The sequence below is a fragment of the Cebus imitator genome, unplaced genomic scaffold (assembly GCF_001604975.1).
Source record: "Cebus imitator isolate Cc_AM_T3 unplaced genomic scaffold, Cebus_imitator-1.0 Scaffold42, whole genome shotgun sequence".
NCBI lineage: Eukaryota > Metazoa > Chordata > Mammalia > Primates > Cebidae > Cebus > Cebus imitator.
In genome coordinates this window covers 8,432,568-8,449,030 of record NW_016107357.1, presented here as the reverse complement: position 1 = coordinate 8,449,030, position 16,463 = coordinate 8,432,568, and the positions used below count along the sequence as shown (strand labels likewise).

The 16,463-nt window shown below is 53.9% G+C and overlaps 2 protein-coding genes across 13 annotated transcripts in view; both read left to right on the top strand.

The window, feature by feature from the left end:
• Positions 1 to 665: 665 nt before the first annotated feature.
• On the top strand, positions 666 to 3,984 carry LOC108302736 (left-right determination factor 2-like). 2 transcript variants are annotated; one of them, XM_037737760.1, is made up of 5 exons: positions 746 to 995; positions 2,229 to 2,277; positions 2,359 to 2,475; positions 2,630 to 2,869; positions 3,187 to 3,984. In XM_037737760.1, the coding sequence occupies exons 1-5, from the start codon at positions 746 to 748 to the stop codon at positions 3,548 to 3,550; spliced, it is 1,020 nt and encodes a 339-aa protein (XP_037593688.1). In that variant the 3' UTR covers positions 3,551 to 3,984. The 2 variants fall into 2 exon arrangements, with proteins under 2 accessions (XP_017381924.1, XP_037593688.1); XM_017526435.2 differs by having other exon boundaries at positions 666 to 995; positions 2,229 to 2,475.
• Positions 3,985 to 6,191: 2,207 nt separating this feature from the next.
• Positions 6,192 to 16,463, top strand: part of TMEM63A (transmembrane protein 63A) — a 34,831-nt gene continuing 24,559 nt past the window's right edge. For 2 of the 11 annotated variants that reach the window (XM_037737753.1, XM_037737754.1), the window contains exons 1-4: positions 6,192 to 7,005; positions 9,890 to 10,079; positions 11,664 to 11,863; positions 14,400 to 14,479. In XM_037737753.1, the coding sequence (XP_037593681.1) occupies positions 11,678 to 11,863; positions 14,400 to 14,479 (266 nt within the window). In that variant the 5' untranslated portion in view covers positions 6,192 to 7,005; positions 9,890 to 10,079; positions 11,664 to 11,677. Of the gene's footprint in view, positions 7,006 to 7,583; positions 8,189 to 8,215; positions 10,080 to 11,269; positions 11,422 to 11,663; positions 11,864 to 14,399; positions 14,480 to 16,463 lie in introns of those variants that run through there. The other 9 variants (XM_037737752.1, XM_037737749.1, XM_037737751.1 and 6 more) reach the window with 9 other exon arrangements.

Below are 16,463 nucleotides of genomic sequence, written 5' to 3'. Positions count from 1 at the left end.
AAAAAATTGAGTGAGAAGGTAGTCTGGATATTTCTTTCAACTCTAAACTCTGATTTTGTGAACAGCAGGGATGAGGGAGAGGATGAGGCTCCTTATTGGACAAAACCCCATTTGTCCTGAGCTCCCTGGCCTAGAAGGTCCCCCCAGAACAATGGGAAGTCTGGTTTCACAACTGGGGACCACAGCTCAGGATCTCATGAGGCCCCAGGACCCTCTGAGCACGGAGCCCAAATGCTTATCCCTGCAGGCTGGATTGGCCCTTGGTCAGAGACCCCTGGGGTTGCCTGAGCAGTTCCAGTTCCTGTTGATTGGTTACAGCAAGGAACAGGACTTTAGGTCCACTTATCAGCAACTGGGGGAACGGAGCCTTTTGCAGAGAATGAGAGCCCACCTCTACTCTAGGAGATGAGCTTTTAAATTTAACTGGTCAGGCCGCAACCCACATTGGGGGTTCATGACCATTGTGCAGACAGCCACAGCCAGCTGTTCATAGCCCAGACAGACTTGCCTTATCTAGACAGCCCCCTCCTCCCAGCTAAGGGACCTGTCTGGCTGTGAGCTCCCAGGAGTGTGACCTCGCTCCCTTTTTCCCTCCCCCCTCCCTCCCCATCCCTCCTCCCTCTATCCCAGGCTATAAAGGTAGCTGCCCAGGCCTGGCTCTCAGCACACCCGGCTGCCTGAGACCCTCCTGCAGCCTCCTTAGGTGACAGTCCCACTCTGCCCACCACTCCTTCCAGGCAGTGCCATGCGTTCCCTGTGGCTCTGTTGGGTACTCTGGGTGCTGCCCCTGGCCGGCCCTGGGGCGGCCCTGACTGGGGAGCAGCTCCTGGGCAGCCTGCTGAGGCAGCTGCAGCTCAGCGAGGTGCCCGTCCTGGACAGGGCTGACATGGAGGAGCTGGCCATCCCTGCCCACGTGAGGGCCCAGTACGTGGCCCTGCTGCAGCGCAGCCACAGGGACCGCTCCCGAGGGAAGAGGTTCAGCCAGCGTTTCCAAGGTGAGGCCCTCCCTCCCTGCTGTCCCTGGTCCCATGGTGGGGAGTGGGCCAGCTCTGCCCACTCCGGTGGTGTCACAGGTCTCCTGGCCTTGCAGAGGTCTGTGGGAAGTAGGGTGGGGGCCATGTCTAAGGGGCAGTGAGGAGGCGCCAGGCCTTTAAGGTTGGCTGGGCCTCAGTGTGCAACCACACAGGCAGGACTCCCAGGCAGTTCTCAGACTGCCACTCTGGTCTGAGCTCCACTTTGAGCATATTGCTTTAAAATCACGTCACAACCATTCACTCCTGTGGAACTGGGGTATAACTATGTATTGCCCATCTTATAGCATTGTGAACATCAAAATGAGTCATTGTAAATAGAAATGTGTTTGGGTAACTGAAAAATACCGCACTTAAGTAGAAAACCTGGGTCATACGTGGCAGTCAGGGGTGTAGCTGCAGCCTTTCATGTCCCTGGGGCTGGGAGTCACCTCCTCAGTGCCCAGAGCTAGACCCACACCCATCCTGTGCCTCAGGCAAGCTGTGTGTCTGGGGACAGGAGGATGCTTGTCCTGAACAGGCAGCAGGGGTGACTGCTCCAGCACCATGGCTGGCTGGTCAGGTGACCAGGCTGCCAGCCTGGAGCCTCGGGTGTTAATGACACACTGGTACCTCTGAGGAGGGGGTTGCATGGGTCGCCGCCACTGACCTCAGGGCTCAGTAGCTCCACAGAAGTAGTTTATAGGCACCTGGCTCCTGTTCCTTCATTTGGGGACATTACACTGGGCATGAGCTCTGTCACCAGAAAGGGAAATGAGAGCACATTCAGGCCTCTTCCTCTGCCCCTTCAGAAAAGCACAGCTCAGCTGGTGATCACAGACTTCCACTTGGGTTCTCCGCCTCCCACTTTCCATTTCCCCTCCCCTTCTAGTCCTGCCCCTAGGGAAGGCTGTGTTACTGTCCACTTGAAGCCCCAGCTCTTTGCGCAGGGTCTCCAAACTGCCCCTACCAACTGAGGATGGCAGCGGCTGGTAAACAAGCCCCAATTCCATGTGACTGCTGTAGGACACGGCTTCAATGCAATTTTTTTTTATTGGGGTGTATGTGGGGAGCGCTTTGTCTTTCCCGGCCCACCAGTTTCTCAGCCCCGAAATTCTCCCTGTGGTTACTGGAGAAATCCTGGGCGCTGCGACCTCAGAGCTCCCCTGGAGTCCAGGGAGGCCCTGCTGACCCCGCTGACCCTGCTCTTGTCCGCAGAGGTGGCCGGCAGGTTCCTGGCGTCCGAGGCCAGCACGCACCTGCTGGTGTTCAGCATGGAGCAGCGGCTGCCGCCCAACCGCGAGCTGGTGCAGGCGGTGCTGCGGCTCTTCCAGGAGCCGGTCCCGAGGGCCGCGCTGCACAGGCACGGGCAGCTGTCCCCGCGCAGCCACCGGGCCCGGGTCACCGTCGAGTGGCTGAGCGTCCGCGACGACGGCTCCAACCGCACCTCCCTCATCGACTCCAGGTGGGGGTCGCGCGGAAGCGCACGGCAGGGCGAGGGGGCTGCTCGGCCCGGCTTGGGGGCGGGGGCGCGCAGGACGGCGCGGGGTCCTCAGCGGGTTCCAGTCCCCGCCCTCACGCGGCGCTGGGTCTCCGTGTCGCGTGTGTCGTGTCCTCAGGCTGGTGTCCGTCCACGAGAGCGGCTGGAAGGCCTTCGACGTGACCGAGGCCGTGAACTTCTGGCAGCAGCTGAGCCGGTCCCGGCAGCCGCTGCTGCTGCAGGTGTCGGTGCAGAGGGAGCACCTGGGCCCGGGGACGTCCGAAGCCCACAGGCTGGTCCGCTTCGCCTCTCAGGGGACGCTGTCGGGGCGTGGGGAGCCCCAGCTGGAGCTGCACACCCTGGACCTCAGGGACTATGGGTAAGTGCTGAGGTCGTCAAACTGGCAAGCCTGAATAAAGAGACAGAAAGAGGCAATTCAATTTATTCTGAAATGGACAGCTTTTCAGAGTGCTGTGCGAATGAATGAGACAATGTATAAAATTCTTTCTCTGACTCTTAGGAGGTCCTCAGTAAATATTAGTTATTAATTTTCAAGTTATTTCGAGCTTTCCATCCTATATAGCAAACATTCAGCTTTTTGAACTTAAGAGATGGATCATAAATCTCCCTCCCAGATGCCTTTTGACCTTAGCCTTCCCAGCTGACCTCTGACCCTGCCTGTCCTTGCCCCCACAGAGCACAGGGTGACTGTGACCCTGAAGCACCAGTGACCGAGGGCACCCGCTGCTGCCGCCAGGAAATGTACATTGACCTGCAGGGGATGAAGTGGGCAGAGAACTGGGTGCTGGAGCCCCTGGGCTTCCTGGCTTATGAGTGTGTGGGCACCTGCCCGCAGCCCCCGGAGGCCCTGGCCTTCAAGTGGCCGGTTCTGGGGCCGCGACAGTGCATCGCCTCAGAGACTGCCTCACTGCCCATGATTGTCAGCATCAAGGAGGGAGGCAGGACCAGGCCCCAGGTGGTCAGCCTGCCCAACATGAGGGTGCAGAAGTGCAGCTGTGCCTCGGATGGGGCGCTCGTGCCAAGGAGGTTTCAGCCGTAGGTGCCTGGAGGAACTTGACCTGTGTGTGTTTCTGAAGTGTTCTAGGGCACCAGGAGAGCTGGTGATGACTGAACAGCTGATGGACAAATCTCTATGATCTCTAGTGAGCCCTGAATTTGCTTCCTCTGACAAGTTACCTCACCTAGTTTTTGCTTCACAGGAATGAGAATCCTTGGCCACTGGGGAGCCCTTGCTCAGTTTTCTCTGTTCATATAATTCACTGCACTATATTCTAAGCACTTACATGTGTGGAGATACTGTAACCTAATGGCAGAAACCCTAATGTGTCATTGTTTTCTTGTCCTGTCACTGGATCATGGCTAAACTCCTTCACCACCACTCTGGGTCTAAGACCTGGGGTTAAGTGTGGGTTGTGCATCCCCAGTCCAGATAATAAAGACTTTGCAAAACATGAATAAAACACATTTTATTCTGTAATTTTGTAATTTTCTAAATTTTGTAATTTTCTAAAACTTCCTTAGTTTTACAATCAGGTCAACCTGATTATAAAACTAAGGAAACAGCCTGAGTTGGCCAAGAGTTGGTAAAGATCTTGGTTACGTAATACAGGAAACTAGGATTAAAACACTTTCAGGGCCAATGCAATGGCTCATGCCTGTAATCCCAGCACTCTGGGAGGCCAAGGTAGGCAGATCCCTTGAGGCCAGGAGTTCAAGATCAGCCTGGCCAACATGACAAGACCCTGTTTCTACTAAAAATACAAAAATTAACTGGGTGTGGTGGTGCACGCCTGTAATTCCAGCTACTTGGGAGGCCGAGGAATGAAAATTGCTTGAACCCAGGAGGCAGAGGTTGCAGTAAGCCAAGATCGCATCACTCCACTCCAGCCTGGGCAACAGAGCGAGATTCTGTCTCAAAAATAAAATAAAAAATAAAATGCATCCCGATTCTAGTATCTGTGGTGTCTGTCCTCTCAGAATTGATATAGAAATCTTTTTGCTCTTGATACTTTGACTTTCCTGGGCATAGCTACTGGGCTTTATTTCAATTCTACTTGCATCAAAATAAAATCTGTGATCAAAATCATCATCTACACTTAATAGAGAAGAAAATGAAGCTTTGAAGGATCTGGAATGTATAGCTAGCTGTAAGAGCTGTGCAGACTAGCAAAGAAGCCAAGATGTCCAAGAATGTGAGTCACTCCCTTGATTTTGAGCAGACAAAAGGAGCAAATGTCCATAAGGTTGGATATAACATGTTAGAATGCCAAGATTATAGGGGCTTTTAAGCTGTAAACTTGACTCAGGGTCTCAGCCTGAGACATGGACATCTTGGCTTCCTTGCCAGTCTGCACAGACAGCTCTTATTAGCTGTAAATTCCAGATTATCTAAAGCTTCATTTTCTTCTCTTTTTAATAGAAACAATACTGACTTTCATACTTTTACTGGGGATTTAAGAAAATAGTCATTTTTGGCTGGGTGAGGTGGCTTATGCCTTTAATCCCAGCACTGTGGAAGGCTGAGATCAGTGGGTCACCTGTAGTCAGGAGTTCAAGACTAGCCTGGCCAACATGATGAAACATCGTCTCTACTAAAAAAAAAAAAAAAGCTGGGCATGGCGGCACACTCCTATGATCCCAGCTACTTGGGAGGCTGAGGTGGGAGGATCATTTGAACCCAGGAGATGGAGGCTGCAGTGAGCCAAGATCATGCCACTGCACTCCAGCCTGGGCAACAGAGACTGTCTTAAAAAAGAAAAAAAATAAAATAGTGATTTTACAAGCACTTCACAGAACTGACATAACAAAGGCTGTGACTATCTCAACTCACATTCTGATCCATCAAGATCTTTCCTTGATTTTGAAGTAAACTTAACCTACTCAAGAACAAATTTAGAAATCCTTTTTCTCTCTGAAATCTTTGTCAGTGGCTCCAGCATTCTAACTACCAAGACTGGAACGCACTTGCCTGGACCCATGGCACAGATCAGACAGGTGGGGGCACCATTTATTGAGACAGGGAAGGGAGGAGGACAGGCAGGTCCGGGAGTGGGGAGTGGAAAGAAGATTGGACAGGGCCAGTCTGAGGAGCCAACGGGGAGTCCAGGGGCCACACCCAGGACCCTGCAGAAGGTCAGATGTGGGGTCCTTGGCAGGAGGTAAGAGAGCAGGGAAGGGAGATGGCCAGGTGCAGCTACACAGGGACAAGGGCAGAGATGATCCTGGGGTGGGGGTCACAGAGGAAAACTGGGAACTAACTAGTGGCTAGAGGTTTCAGGAGAGAAGGAGGAAGCCAGATGGGACAGAAAAGAACTGAGAGAGGCAGGAAGAGACCCTCCCCACCCCACCCCCGGACAGCCAGAGACTGGCGCTAGAATCAGGGACAGGGAGGTGAGGAGGATATTTTTACAACGTTACAGAAAAAGATGAAAGCTCAGAAAAGGAAGAGAGGTCGGAGAACCTGCAAATCTGTGCATGCGGGGTGAGAACTGCTCAGAGTCCAGAGAGATTTGGTGCTGGAAAGGAACCGGGAGGAAGCTTTGGTCCAATCGCTGATTTCAAAGAGAGGGAAACCGGGACCTGCAGAGGGGGCGGTCTGCTCCTTGATGCCCAGGGCGCGCGGTCCTCCCGGAACCCCGCCTCGCTTCTTGCGCAGCGCACAGCAGCGCCTTGCGCGGCGGGCCGGCCTTGCCCTCGCGTGCTTGCTGTCCAGTTGCAGAGGCCACCGGCTCCCTGGAAGCACCTTGCCCCGGGCCGGGAAGGCAAGCCGCGCTCTCAGAGCTGGGCTGGAGTCGGTGCCCTTGGCGGCCCTGGCTCGGGCAGTAGCTGGCTTGGCCCCAGGGAGCGTTGGAAATGCTGCGACCCCCATTTTTGCCCGAACAGAGACCCTCCGGGCATTCACGGTCCGGCCTTCTACAGCGGCAGGGAAGCCGCGGCCTCTTGCAGGGCGCTCCGCGCGGTCCCCGACTGCCCCGAGCCGAGGAGCGGGCTAAGTCTGGCTGAGCTCCTCATGCTGCCACCCCGCCACCCCGACTTCCCCGGGACGGGCCTGAGAGCTCCTCGGGTAAATTCAAAGTACTACAGGGACCAACGTTTGCAGATGCTCTCCCTGCGCCGCGACCACCCTGTGCTTGGCCCGGGTCTCCCGGAGGCGTCCAGAGACTGGGCTCGTGTCCGGACAAGGAAGAGGGTGCGCCCCGGCGGATCCCTTCTCGGCTCCTGGACGTGAGCTGGCCAGGCCGGGGCTTGCAGACCTCCGGGAGCAGCTGTGGGGCTGAGCGGCGACCAGGGGGCCGAGGACCGCGGGGACCACCGCGGCACGCGCAGTCGGCGGCGTCCAGGCTCGCGCCGGCGCAGGGGAAGGCTCCAAATTGGGCAAGCGGTGGACGCAGCTCTGCGCATGTGCAGGAGACGCCGGAGTTTCACTTCGTAACTTTTAAGTGGTCGGAACACGCCCCGCCCGGCCAGGTCCCGCCAGACACGCCGCCGCCGCAGGTACAAGGGACAGGGGGTGTGAGGAGGGGGAATGTCGTCCTCCGCCTTTCCCGGGACGCGCGGGGCCGGGTCCACTCCGGGGTGCGCGCCAATGTCTGTTTCCGGAACGGCTCCTAGCCTCAGCAGACCCCAAACCCCCCGACCCCAAGGAGGGGGTGACCACGCTGGATTGGGTGGGAGGAGAGGGTCAGGGCAGGGGACCCCGCGCCCCCATTCCAGCCCCGCGCTCCTTGGGACTTCCTGGCGGCTTTTCAGGCCTTCCCTCCCTGAGGCTCCAACTTTTCGCTTTAAGGGCTGGTGCCTCCTTCCCCACCCCTCTCTTTGGGATTTGTCAGCGGAGTCCGACCTCCCACCTAACTAGGAGCGCAGCCGTGAGCTCCTTGGACCCTGTGCGAGGCCAGGCTGGGAAAGGGCCAGGCGTCCGAGTCTCCTAACACTGGGAAGGCGAGGCCCCCTTCGGGCTGTCCCTGGATGACCACTTCCTGCAGCCTTGGCGGAGTCCAGAGGAAGGAGGCTGGAGACTTGCGGACTCGGGGACTGGGGGACTGGGGGGAAGGGCGGGGGCGGGAAAAGTGGGGCGAGCTCTGCTAAGAAACTAAATCCGCAGAGGTTCCAGCACCTGATAAGACTCGGTACCTGAGGCCCTGGAGGGGCCTCAGTCATTATGTCCCAGGCAGGTGGTGTTCTCAGGGGCAGGGTTGGACAGAGTGGTGGACCCGCTGACCCTCCCCTGACACCTGTCAGGTCATCCTCAAGTCTGCTGTGCCTTCAGGGGGATATGAAGGGAAGCCAAGGCTCCTTTGTTTAGTGTGGGGGCAAAAGTCTCTCCTGGCCGTTCACTGGGATCTAACAGAGAAGACGCCAGGTGGGTCCTGCCCTTGTGTTTCCCATTAGCTGGAGGGCTGACTTAAAATAAAGGCAGACAGCTCCCAGTTGCTTGCCAGGGCCTGGCTAAGTGCTTTACAGGTCTTGTTTTGGGTGTGTGCCTCCCAACAGCCCCATGAGAGAAAGTCACCACTTGCATTTCCTGGAGAAGGTAGCCAAGGCACAGAATGGTTAGGCGGCTTGTTTGAACTGCCTGCTGCTGAGACCTTAACGCCAGCCTGCTCGCAGAATCCCTGAGCCACACTGCCTCTCGTTTCAGCCAGGGGCTGTGTCATTCCCTTTGTGCTCGGGGATAGAGGTAAACAGTTGTCCAGGTTACAGGGTCTTTTCGGTGTGGCCGTAAGGAGAAGTTTGTACTTTACTTTGCAATCTTATTGTGCATCTGAAAGACCAGAGTTAGCTCCTGAGGCGAAGCCTGGAGCTGCTTGTAGTTTTGATCTCATCACCATAGGATTGAAAGATTTGGTGATAAAATTACCCTGAATTTGTACAGGGCCTTCTTGCAAGAACCAACAATATCCACATACTTCCTGCAACATTCTGCTGGCATTTCTAGAGCTCATCACATTGGCCTTCATGCCAGTCCTTGCCTGGTGGAGACTGGTAGTGGGTTAGCACTGGTGGTTGACTTTGGCAAATTCACACCAGCTGTTGGATTTAGCCCTGTCCCTCCTGCTTCCACAATCAGACGCTTGGGTGCACCTGGGCTGAACTTTGGGTTGGAAGAGTGAGGTCACCTGCTGGCCACTCTGGCTCTTGGGCCTCAGCAGTTCTTGGCTTTACTACCCTCAGCATATTGGCTAGGAATATGGGCCGAATGGAGAATTTTTGGAGGGCACAGATAAGTGCTGGGCATTCACACACATCTAGGATGACTGAATATTGCCAAGGGTTCTCACTCAGGTGTTGCCACTGCAACCACAGTGCCTGGTTACTGGTTTGGCCTCCTCCACATCCTGCCAGCTGGGTGTTCCCCTCCCCCTGCCTTCTCAGCCTGGCAGCGCTGCCCCATGGTGGCTGTGTTCCCAGCTGCCCTTGGAGAGCGTGCCTGTTTGTGAAGATGCAGAGGAGCTGTCCCGCTGAGAGCCAGAGGGACGGAGCTGTTTCAGTGGTATCCAGACTTTAGGTGTCTAATGGGCAGGGACAGGCTGGGACTGAGCTTAAAGGTCTGAGAGAGACTGTGGATCCCCAGAGCTGTGCCCTAACCTGGGTGCTCATTGGAGAGGGCAGACAGGACTGGCCACCTGGCCTTACCTCCATCCCAGACTTATAGTATTTGCCAGCTATCTCCCTGAGTTGTTATTAAACTTTGTCAAACGACCCTGGGGAGCCGATTTGGCAAAAGGAGAGTTACTTAGAGGCATGACTGGGCCTGGAGGGGAAGAGAAGTGGCGGGTATTTTTCCCTCCGAGGAGGCCTCTCTCTGCAGCTCTGGCGAGGGTGTGCCACTCCCAGCACCTCCACAGTACCCTCCCCTTTCCAGGGACAATGCTCCCTCTGTGAGCATCTTATGGGGATGTTTTTTCTTTCCACTTCACTTTTGAAGCCTTCCTTGTTTATGCTGCTGTGTTCCTTTTTCCTGATTCTAACTCTTGGGAAGCCTTGGGGAGACTCCCTAGCAGCGCTAGCCCTCAGGGCCCACGTGAAGTCCTTTGCTTGGGGTCCTACTGTGAGCCCACAGCCTCCAGGGCTTCTGTGGGAGAGGGCTGCTCTGTTAGCCACCGAAGGTCCTTGACCATTGGTGAAGAGGAGAGAGGCTGGGGCCGCAGGTGGTGCAGGCCAAAGAAAGAGGAGTCCAGTTGCACAGAGGAACACTGACGATGGAGAAACAGTTCTGGGAGTTTGGGGAGAGATTAGGCAGGAGGGAGCCCACTGGGCAGAACCTAAAGCTCAGTATGGGCGGCATGTGTGCAGGGACATGTGCTGGAGGGTTTCCATCCAGACCACTAACTGGAAAGGGGTGGCTCCCATGTGATGCTAGGTGTCTGTGATCCTTCAGGAAAGTGTACAGGCTGGTACCCCAGGACCCACTGCTCAGGAAGGCCTGGTAGGAAATGAGTGTTGGGACTGAGGCCTGGCCCTTGGCAGCTTGGAAGTTGGCTGGGGCTGCTTTTGCCTTTGCCAGAGACAGCTCCAACTGAGGACCCCTCCAACGGGCCCTTGGCAGTTCTTCCTTCCCCTGGCATCTGGTAAGTTTGGGGGCAGGTGTTGGCCTGGAAGTGTTGGGCTGGGGTGTTCCATTGGGTGGTGCCACTGGGTGGGGTGTAAAAGGAAGCCGAGAACATCTGTGTTCCAGAGGCCACTTTTGTGACTCTGTTCAGAGCCAGCAGCTCCGTGACTCTGGCGTCACAACCCCCACTGCCTCCAGCCGTTGCCAAGTCTCTTAGAAGGTCGAGAAAGTGACTTGGCATTCTGAGGGATGCTCCCATGCCCTTGGGCCTTCCACTTATTCACCCTTCTTGTACTTCCGGTCGTGTGTGTCTCTGTGTGCATGTGTAGGTGTCCGTGTGTGATTGTCCCCAGCACTGAAGGCCCAGGGCTTTCCCAGCGCACACCCCACCAGCACTACTAGGTATCCAAACATCTGTTTGGGTTCTCTGTATCTTTTCTTCTTGTCCTCAAGATCTTTGTCCCCGTAACAGCTAGAAGGACCAGACTTAGCAGAAATCTCCTGGGAATTCTAGTTTCACCAGATTTGGGCAGGTGGGAGCTTAAGCAAGGCCAGGCTGAACATGTCTTCTGGCCCTTCACCCACAGCATGAGAAGCTGGCCAGAACTTGGACAGTAACTCCCGGGCCTCTGGTGTCAGGGGACAGACACTGGAGATTTCCATTAGCTTCACCAGGGGTGCCAGGAGCCTTGGGAAGGAAGATCTGCAACCCAGCCTGGAGCAGTGTTTGCTTTGGAAATGCTGGGCCTTGCAGTTAGACCAGTGGTACCCAGGAGGTGTATGTGTGTGTGAAAGGGTGGAGCTGGGGGACCCAGAGGTCCCTGAGGAGGCCCTGAGACTCCCGACTCCCTCCCCCTTTCTACCCTAGATAACTCCCTTTGTTTTCTCCTCTGCGACAAAGTAAAAAGAGGAACTGGCATCTAAGAGTCAGCACACTGGGTTTGGGATTCAATTCTGTCCTGACCAGCTCCTTAACCTTGGGGCAGGTTATTAAACCTCTGAGCCTTAATTTCCAAGTATAGCAGATGGGCCCATTTCTGGGGTTCCAGCTCTGACATTCTGTGATTAGTGGGAGTGAGGTGTTGTCTGCGGCTCGTGTGGATGGACCATTGTGAATACTTGGATGTTCCCTTCTTCCCTGTTTGTTTATCCCTGTTTTTCTCTTCCTGCCTTTTTGTCCTTTCTCCCTCTCCCCTGCTTGTACTCCAGATCTGTCAGTGGCTTCTGCAAGAGTGATTTTCCCATCACGAGTCCCTGAGGCTAGAGAAACTTCAGGACCTCTTAGGCCAGCAGCTGCAGCAACTTCTGTTTCTCTCTTTCTCCATGTCACCCCCTCTGGGGATCTGCCTGCTGTGTCCTGGGTGAGCCATTCACCCTGACTATCTGATTCCCCGGGACTGTCCCACAATGGAGCCATTCTCTGTGGACACTGCCAGGCACGCAGAGGTCCAATGTCTGGCTCCCCCGGACTCCTTGCTGCTGGCTCCCTGTGCCCCACCAGTCCCTGGGGAAACGCCCACATTTGGCCCTGCCAGCACTGGTGGGAAACTGTAAGAGATTCAAGCCCTGAACATCTGCCTTGTTCTGTTGCCCTGTGCTCCAGGGAAGACAGGCACGATGACAGACTCTCCATTCCTGGAGCTGTGGCAGTCCAAGGCGGTGACCATCCGTGAGCGACTGGGCCTCAGGAACCAGCTCAACGACTCCTACTGCTACAACTCGGCCAAAAACAGCACCGTGCTCCAGGGGGTCACCTTTGGTGGCATCCCCACTGTCCTGCTCATAGACGTCAGCTGCTTCCTGGTGAGAGCCCTCATGAATCATGTCCCCCAGCCTCAGTTATTTGTATAAATCTCCCATGCAGGGCCTTCTGGGAAACTTAGATAAGAAGTTAGACATAGGTAGGTTTAAATCCCACCTCTGCTGCTTACCAGCTCTGTGACTTGGGCATGTTACATAGCTTGTGTACACCTCCCCTTTTTGCTCTGGAAAATGGAGATCATAATTCCTAACTCAGAGAATTTTGGAGATTAAATAAGGCCATGTGTGTAAAATACTCACATAGCCATGCCTGTAATTATTACCATGATTGCAGAGCTCTCAGCCTGTCCTGTCTTTAAGTACCTTGGGAAGGGTCATCTCATGGGGTTGAGTTGACAGATGTGAATGGAGAATATGGATTAGAATTAGAGCAGCTGCGATTCCCAAGTGTTACCTCTTGTTCCCCTCTGGCATCCCTGGGGTTTTTAAAGAATCAGAAGCCCAGGTGCGGTGATTCACACCTGTAATGTCAGCACTTTGGGAGGCTGAGGCAGATGGATCAGGAGGTCAGGAGTTTCAGACCAGCCTGGCCAACATGGTGAAACCCTGTCTCTACTAAAAATACAAAAATTAGCCTGGCGTGGTGGCATGCATCTGTAGTCCCAGCCACTCCGGAGGCTGAGGCAGGAGAATCGCTTGAACCCAGGAGGCGGAGGCTGCAGTTAGCCAAGATTGTGCCACTGCACTCCAACCTGGGTAACAGAACAGACTGTCTCAAAAAAATAAAAGAATCAGAAGCTGATTCTCAGAGCATACCCTCAGCAGGTAGTCTTTCTTTAAGGTAGATCTCCTTGTTCACAAGGATGCCTCCAATTTGAAATATGTCATTGTTCTTCCTTATGCAGACTGAACATTGACGGGCTGAGATTTATTGGGGTTAAAGTGCCCCTCTTTTCATAAATGCCGTGGGCTGGCCAGTGCCTGTCAATGCTGTCTCCTAACATGTAGCAGAGACCATCTGAGTGAAGGGGGCAGGTGGCTCTGATGGAGTAGATACCCTTGGACTGCTTGGAGCTGGAGACTAGGCTTGGGTGGGGAATGTGGGGAGGGTGGCTTGGGATAGCAGGGAGGAGTGGGCAGGGGTATGGGGGTGGATTTCAGAGTCGATGGGATTAGAGGAGGGTGGCCCTGGGTGTTCCGGATGGGGAGAGTTTGGCCAAGGTGAGTACAGAAGGGGGCCTGGGCAGGGGCCCGAGGTGGGTTGGGTGGGCATTGTTGCAACAGTGTTGGTTGAGAAGAGAGTCACTCTCTACTGGAGTGTGTTGGTGAAGGGGAATTTTTTTTTTTTGAAACAGTGTTTCACTCTGTCCCCCGAAGTACGGTGGCACAATCACTGTTCACTGCAACCTCCTCGTCCTGGGCTCAGCAATCCTCCCACCTCAGCCCCTTGCACAGCTGGGACTATAAGCACGTGCCACCATGTCTGGCTAAATTTGTATTTTTGATAGAGATGGGGTTTCACCATGTTGCCCAGGCTGGTCTCAAACCCCTGAGCTCAAGCGATTCAACAGCCTTGGCCTCCCAAAGTGCTGGGATTACAGCAGTGAGCCACTGTGCCTGGCCAGGGGTGGATTTTTTGCAGGCAGTTTTGGAGGTGGAGGGGATACATAAGAGCCAGAGCGCCTTGGAGAGCATGGGTGTGTGGGAAACATCTACACCACACAGGCCAGGGTGGCAGCTGCTGTGGACAGGAAGGGCGGGCAGCAGCCGCCGTGGACAGGGAGGGCAGGCACCTGCCGAGCAGGTTTCATGGCTTTCCTACAACATGACTCACCTGCCTTTGAAAATATGTCACCAACTTCCTGATTCCCCTGGAGAAAATCCCACGAGATCTCAGTGCCCCTGGGGTTCAGGTCTTTTGGATTTCCTTTAGGAAAACAAAGCGTACCTTCAAAACCCCTGTTTCTGGCCAGAGCAGGTAGGGGTGTGCTTACCAAGATGTATTTCTCTACCTCCCCGAACCTCAAAGTGAGGGACCCTGTCTAGGGAGGGAAGAGAGGCAGAAACATGACAGGGACCCTGCCAAGCTCTGCACTCTAGCCTGGGCAAAAGAGTGAGACTCCATCTTAAAAAAAAAAAAAAAAAAAAAAGAAAGAAATTTTTGTAAAGTGAAAAAGGACCCTGGTTCCTGGGGCTGCTGTGAGGCTAGACCTTACCTTCCTGCTTAGGGGCCACTGAAGGCAGATCAAGGCCTGAGACTGGGGCCATGTGGTGTCACTGCTGCCTTGAGAGCAAGGGACAGGGATGACGTGCATGACTTGCTCCAGGCAAGCTTGGCATCAGTGCTGGCAGCCTTGGCAGTGTGGGCACAGGTGGTGGGAGCTGGTGAAGGGGGCGAGCAAAGCATCCAGGCTACTGAGCTGTGTGGCCTTGGGCAGCTCATTGCCCTTTCTGGGCCTGAATGTTTTCCTTCTAGCCCTGTTGAGTGCGAGCGGGTGGGCTTTGCCCCTGAGACATCTGTCTCTTCTAATGAGAAGCCATCCAACATGCTTTTACTTGGTTTCTTTTCTATTTTTAGTTCTTAATCTTGGTGTTTTCCATCATAAGAAGAAGATTCTGGGACTATGGCCGCATTGCCCTGGTGTCAGAAGCAGGCAGGTAAAGACTTCATCTAGGCTATGAGCGTGCATGTTTGTATGTGTATATGTGCTTGTGTGCCTATGAGCGTGTGTATGTACGTATATGTGTATTGTGTTTGTGTGTGTGTGTGTGTGTGTGTGTGTGTGTGTGTGTGTATCTCCCTGGAATGGGCTGTGGGCTTATGAAGCCCTTTGTGTGGGCAGGACCCACACATGACATTGCTATTAGATTGTGTTCGTTGAGTGTATCTGCCCAGTCTGTACCAATAGTTGTTCTTTGCTCTTCACCACAGACCAACAAGGTTGGCCCTTCTACCCTCATTGTGCTCACAAAACAAAACAAAAAAAAACCTTAGGCCCAGATGCTCAGCTCCTTCAGGGCTTCTGTTGGGCCAAGACCATGAACCTTGTTGGCTTCAAACTGGTTGTTTTAGATACTGAGGGCTTTCATGATCTTCTGAAGAGGATGCCCATTTTCTTTTTAAGTGATCATCTTTGAAATTAATTAGCATGGGGTCAGGACTGGGTGAGGATCAAGAAGGGCAGCAGAGCCCTCAGGGAGCTGCCCCACCCTCCTGCCAGGTCAGCGCTGGCTTTGGATGAGTCTGTTACAAAGCACAGGCTCCCTCGGCCAGGCCTCAGGTCCTTCCAGTTCTGCCTGGGGCTCTAGGATTCTCTCTTCATGTCGCCTGAAGCATGATAGTGAATTCTGGATCTGTACAACCAGATGTTCCAGCACCAGCTGGCTGTTTGTGCCCAGGATCTTGTGTCAGATGTGGCAATAGGAAGTGAGTGATGAAAACTCAGGGACTGGCCCCAGCTGCTACCCAGAGCCTTCCCTGGGCCCCTCAAGCAGACCTTCCACTCTTGGGCCCCTCCTGACATGTGGCCTGTGCGGCAGGGTCCTCTGAACTGGGAAGAGGAAGTATACCTGTAAATGCACTGTTCTTCCCTATGATCTCTGCCCTGGCATTTGCTAAAGCCTGAGGTGATGACCTTGGACTGTTGGGGAGAAACTTTTGGGACATCTGATGCCTTTACGGCACATTCAGCTGGAAGTGGGGGCCACATACTCTGGTAGAAAAGACCACCTGGGGATTAGAGGCCCTGCTGCATCCCTGGCTGTGCGACCTTGGTCAAGTCCCCAAACTTATTAGGGTTGGTCTCCTCCTGTCCCCTCTTCCCCATGAGGTCACTGTGAAGGTCAAAAGAGACAGCATCTCTGCAAAGGCTTTTATCATGTTTTTTGTCATTAGAAGGGGGACAGTAGAACCAGGAATAGGAGACTAAAGAAAAGCAGTCCCAGCCAGGCATGGTGGCTCATGCCTGTAATCCAGCACTTTGGGAGGCCGAGGCGGATGGATCACCAGGTCAGGAGTTCAAGACCAGCCTGGCCAACATGGTGAAACCCCATCTCTACTAAAAATGCAAAAATTAGCCAGGTGTGGTGGTGGGCACCTGTAATCTCAGCTACTCGGGAGGCTGAGGCAGAGAATTTCTTGAACCCGGGAGGCGGAGGTTGCAGTGAGCCAAGATCGTGCCATTGCCCTCCAGCCTGGGCGACAGAGTGAGACTCTGTCTCAAAAAAAAANAAAAAAAAAAAAAAAAAGAAAGAAAAAGAAAAGCAGTCACATATAGTGCATGGGGTGTTTTTATGGGAGTACTCACAAGAAAGGATCTGATTAAAATGCCACAATATAAAGTGTCATCATTTGTCAACTCTAAAATATATGTTTTGGCATTTTCTCATCTCTGAAACTGGGAGGCATCTTGTTATTGATGGTGATTGTAGTTTACTTGGCAGCATTTTTTCTTTAGTGGTTCATAAAATAATTATGCAAATTAAAACCAGTGGTATCTTAGATTTGATAAAATGCACTATTTATTCCAAGTTTTACTTGATAATATTGGGAAATAGATTGAAAATAGGCAACACTTTGAAGTCACTTTAGCTGGACCAGTCACAGTGGTGTGGTTTCTGGGTGTGGGACACCCAGGTGGTC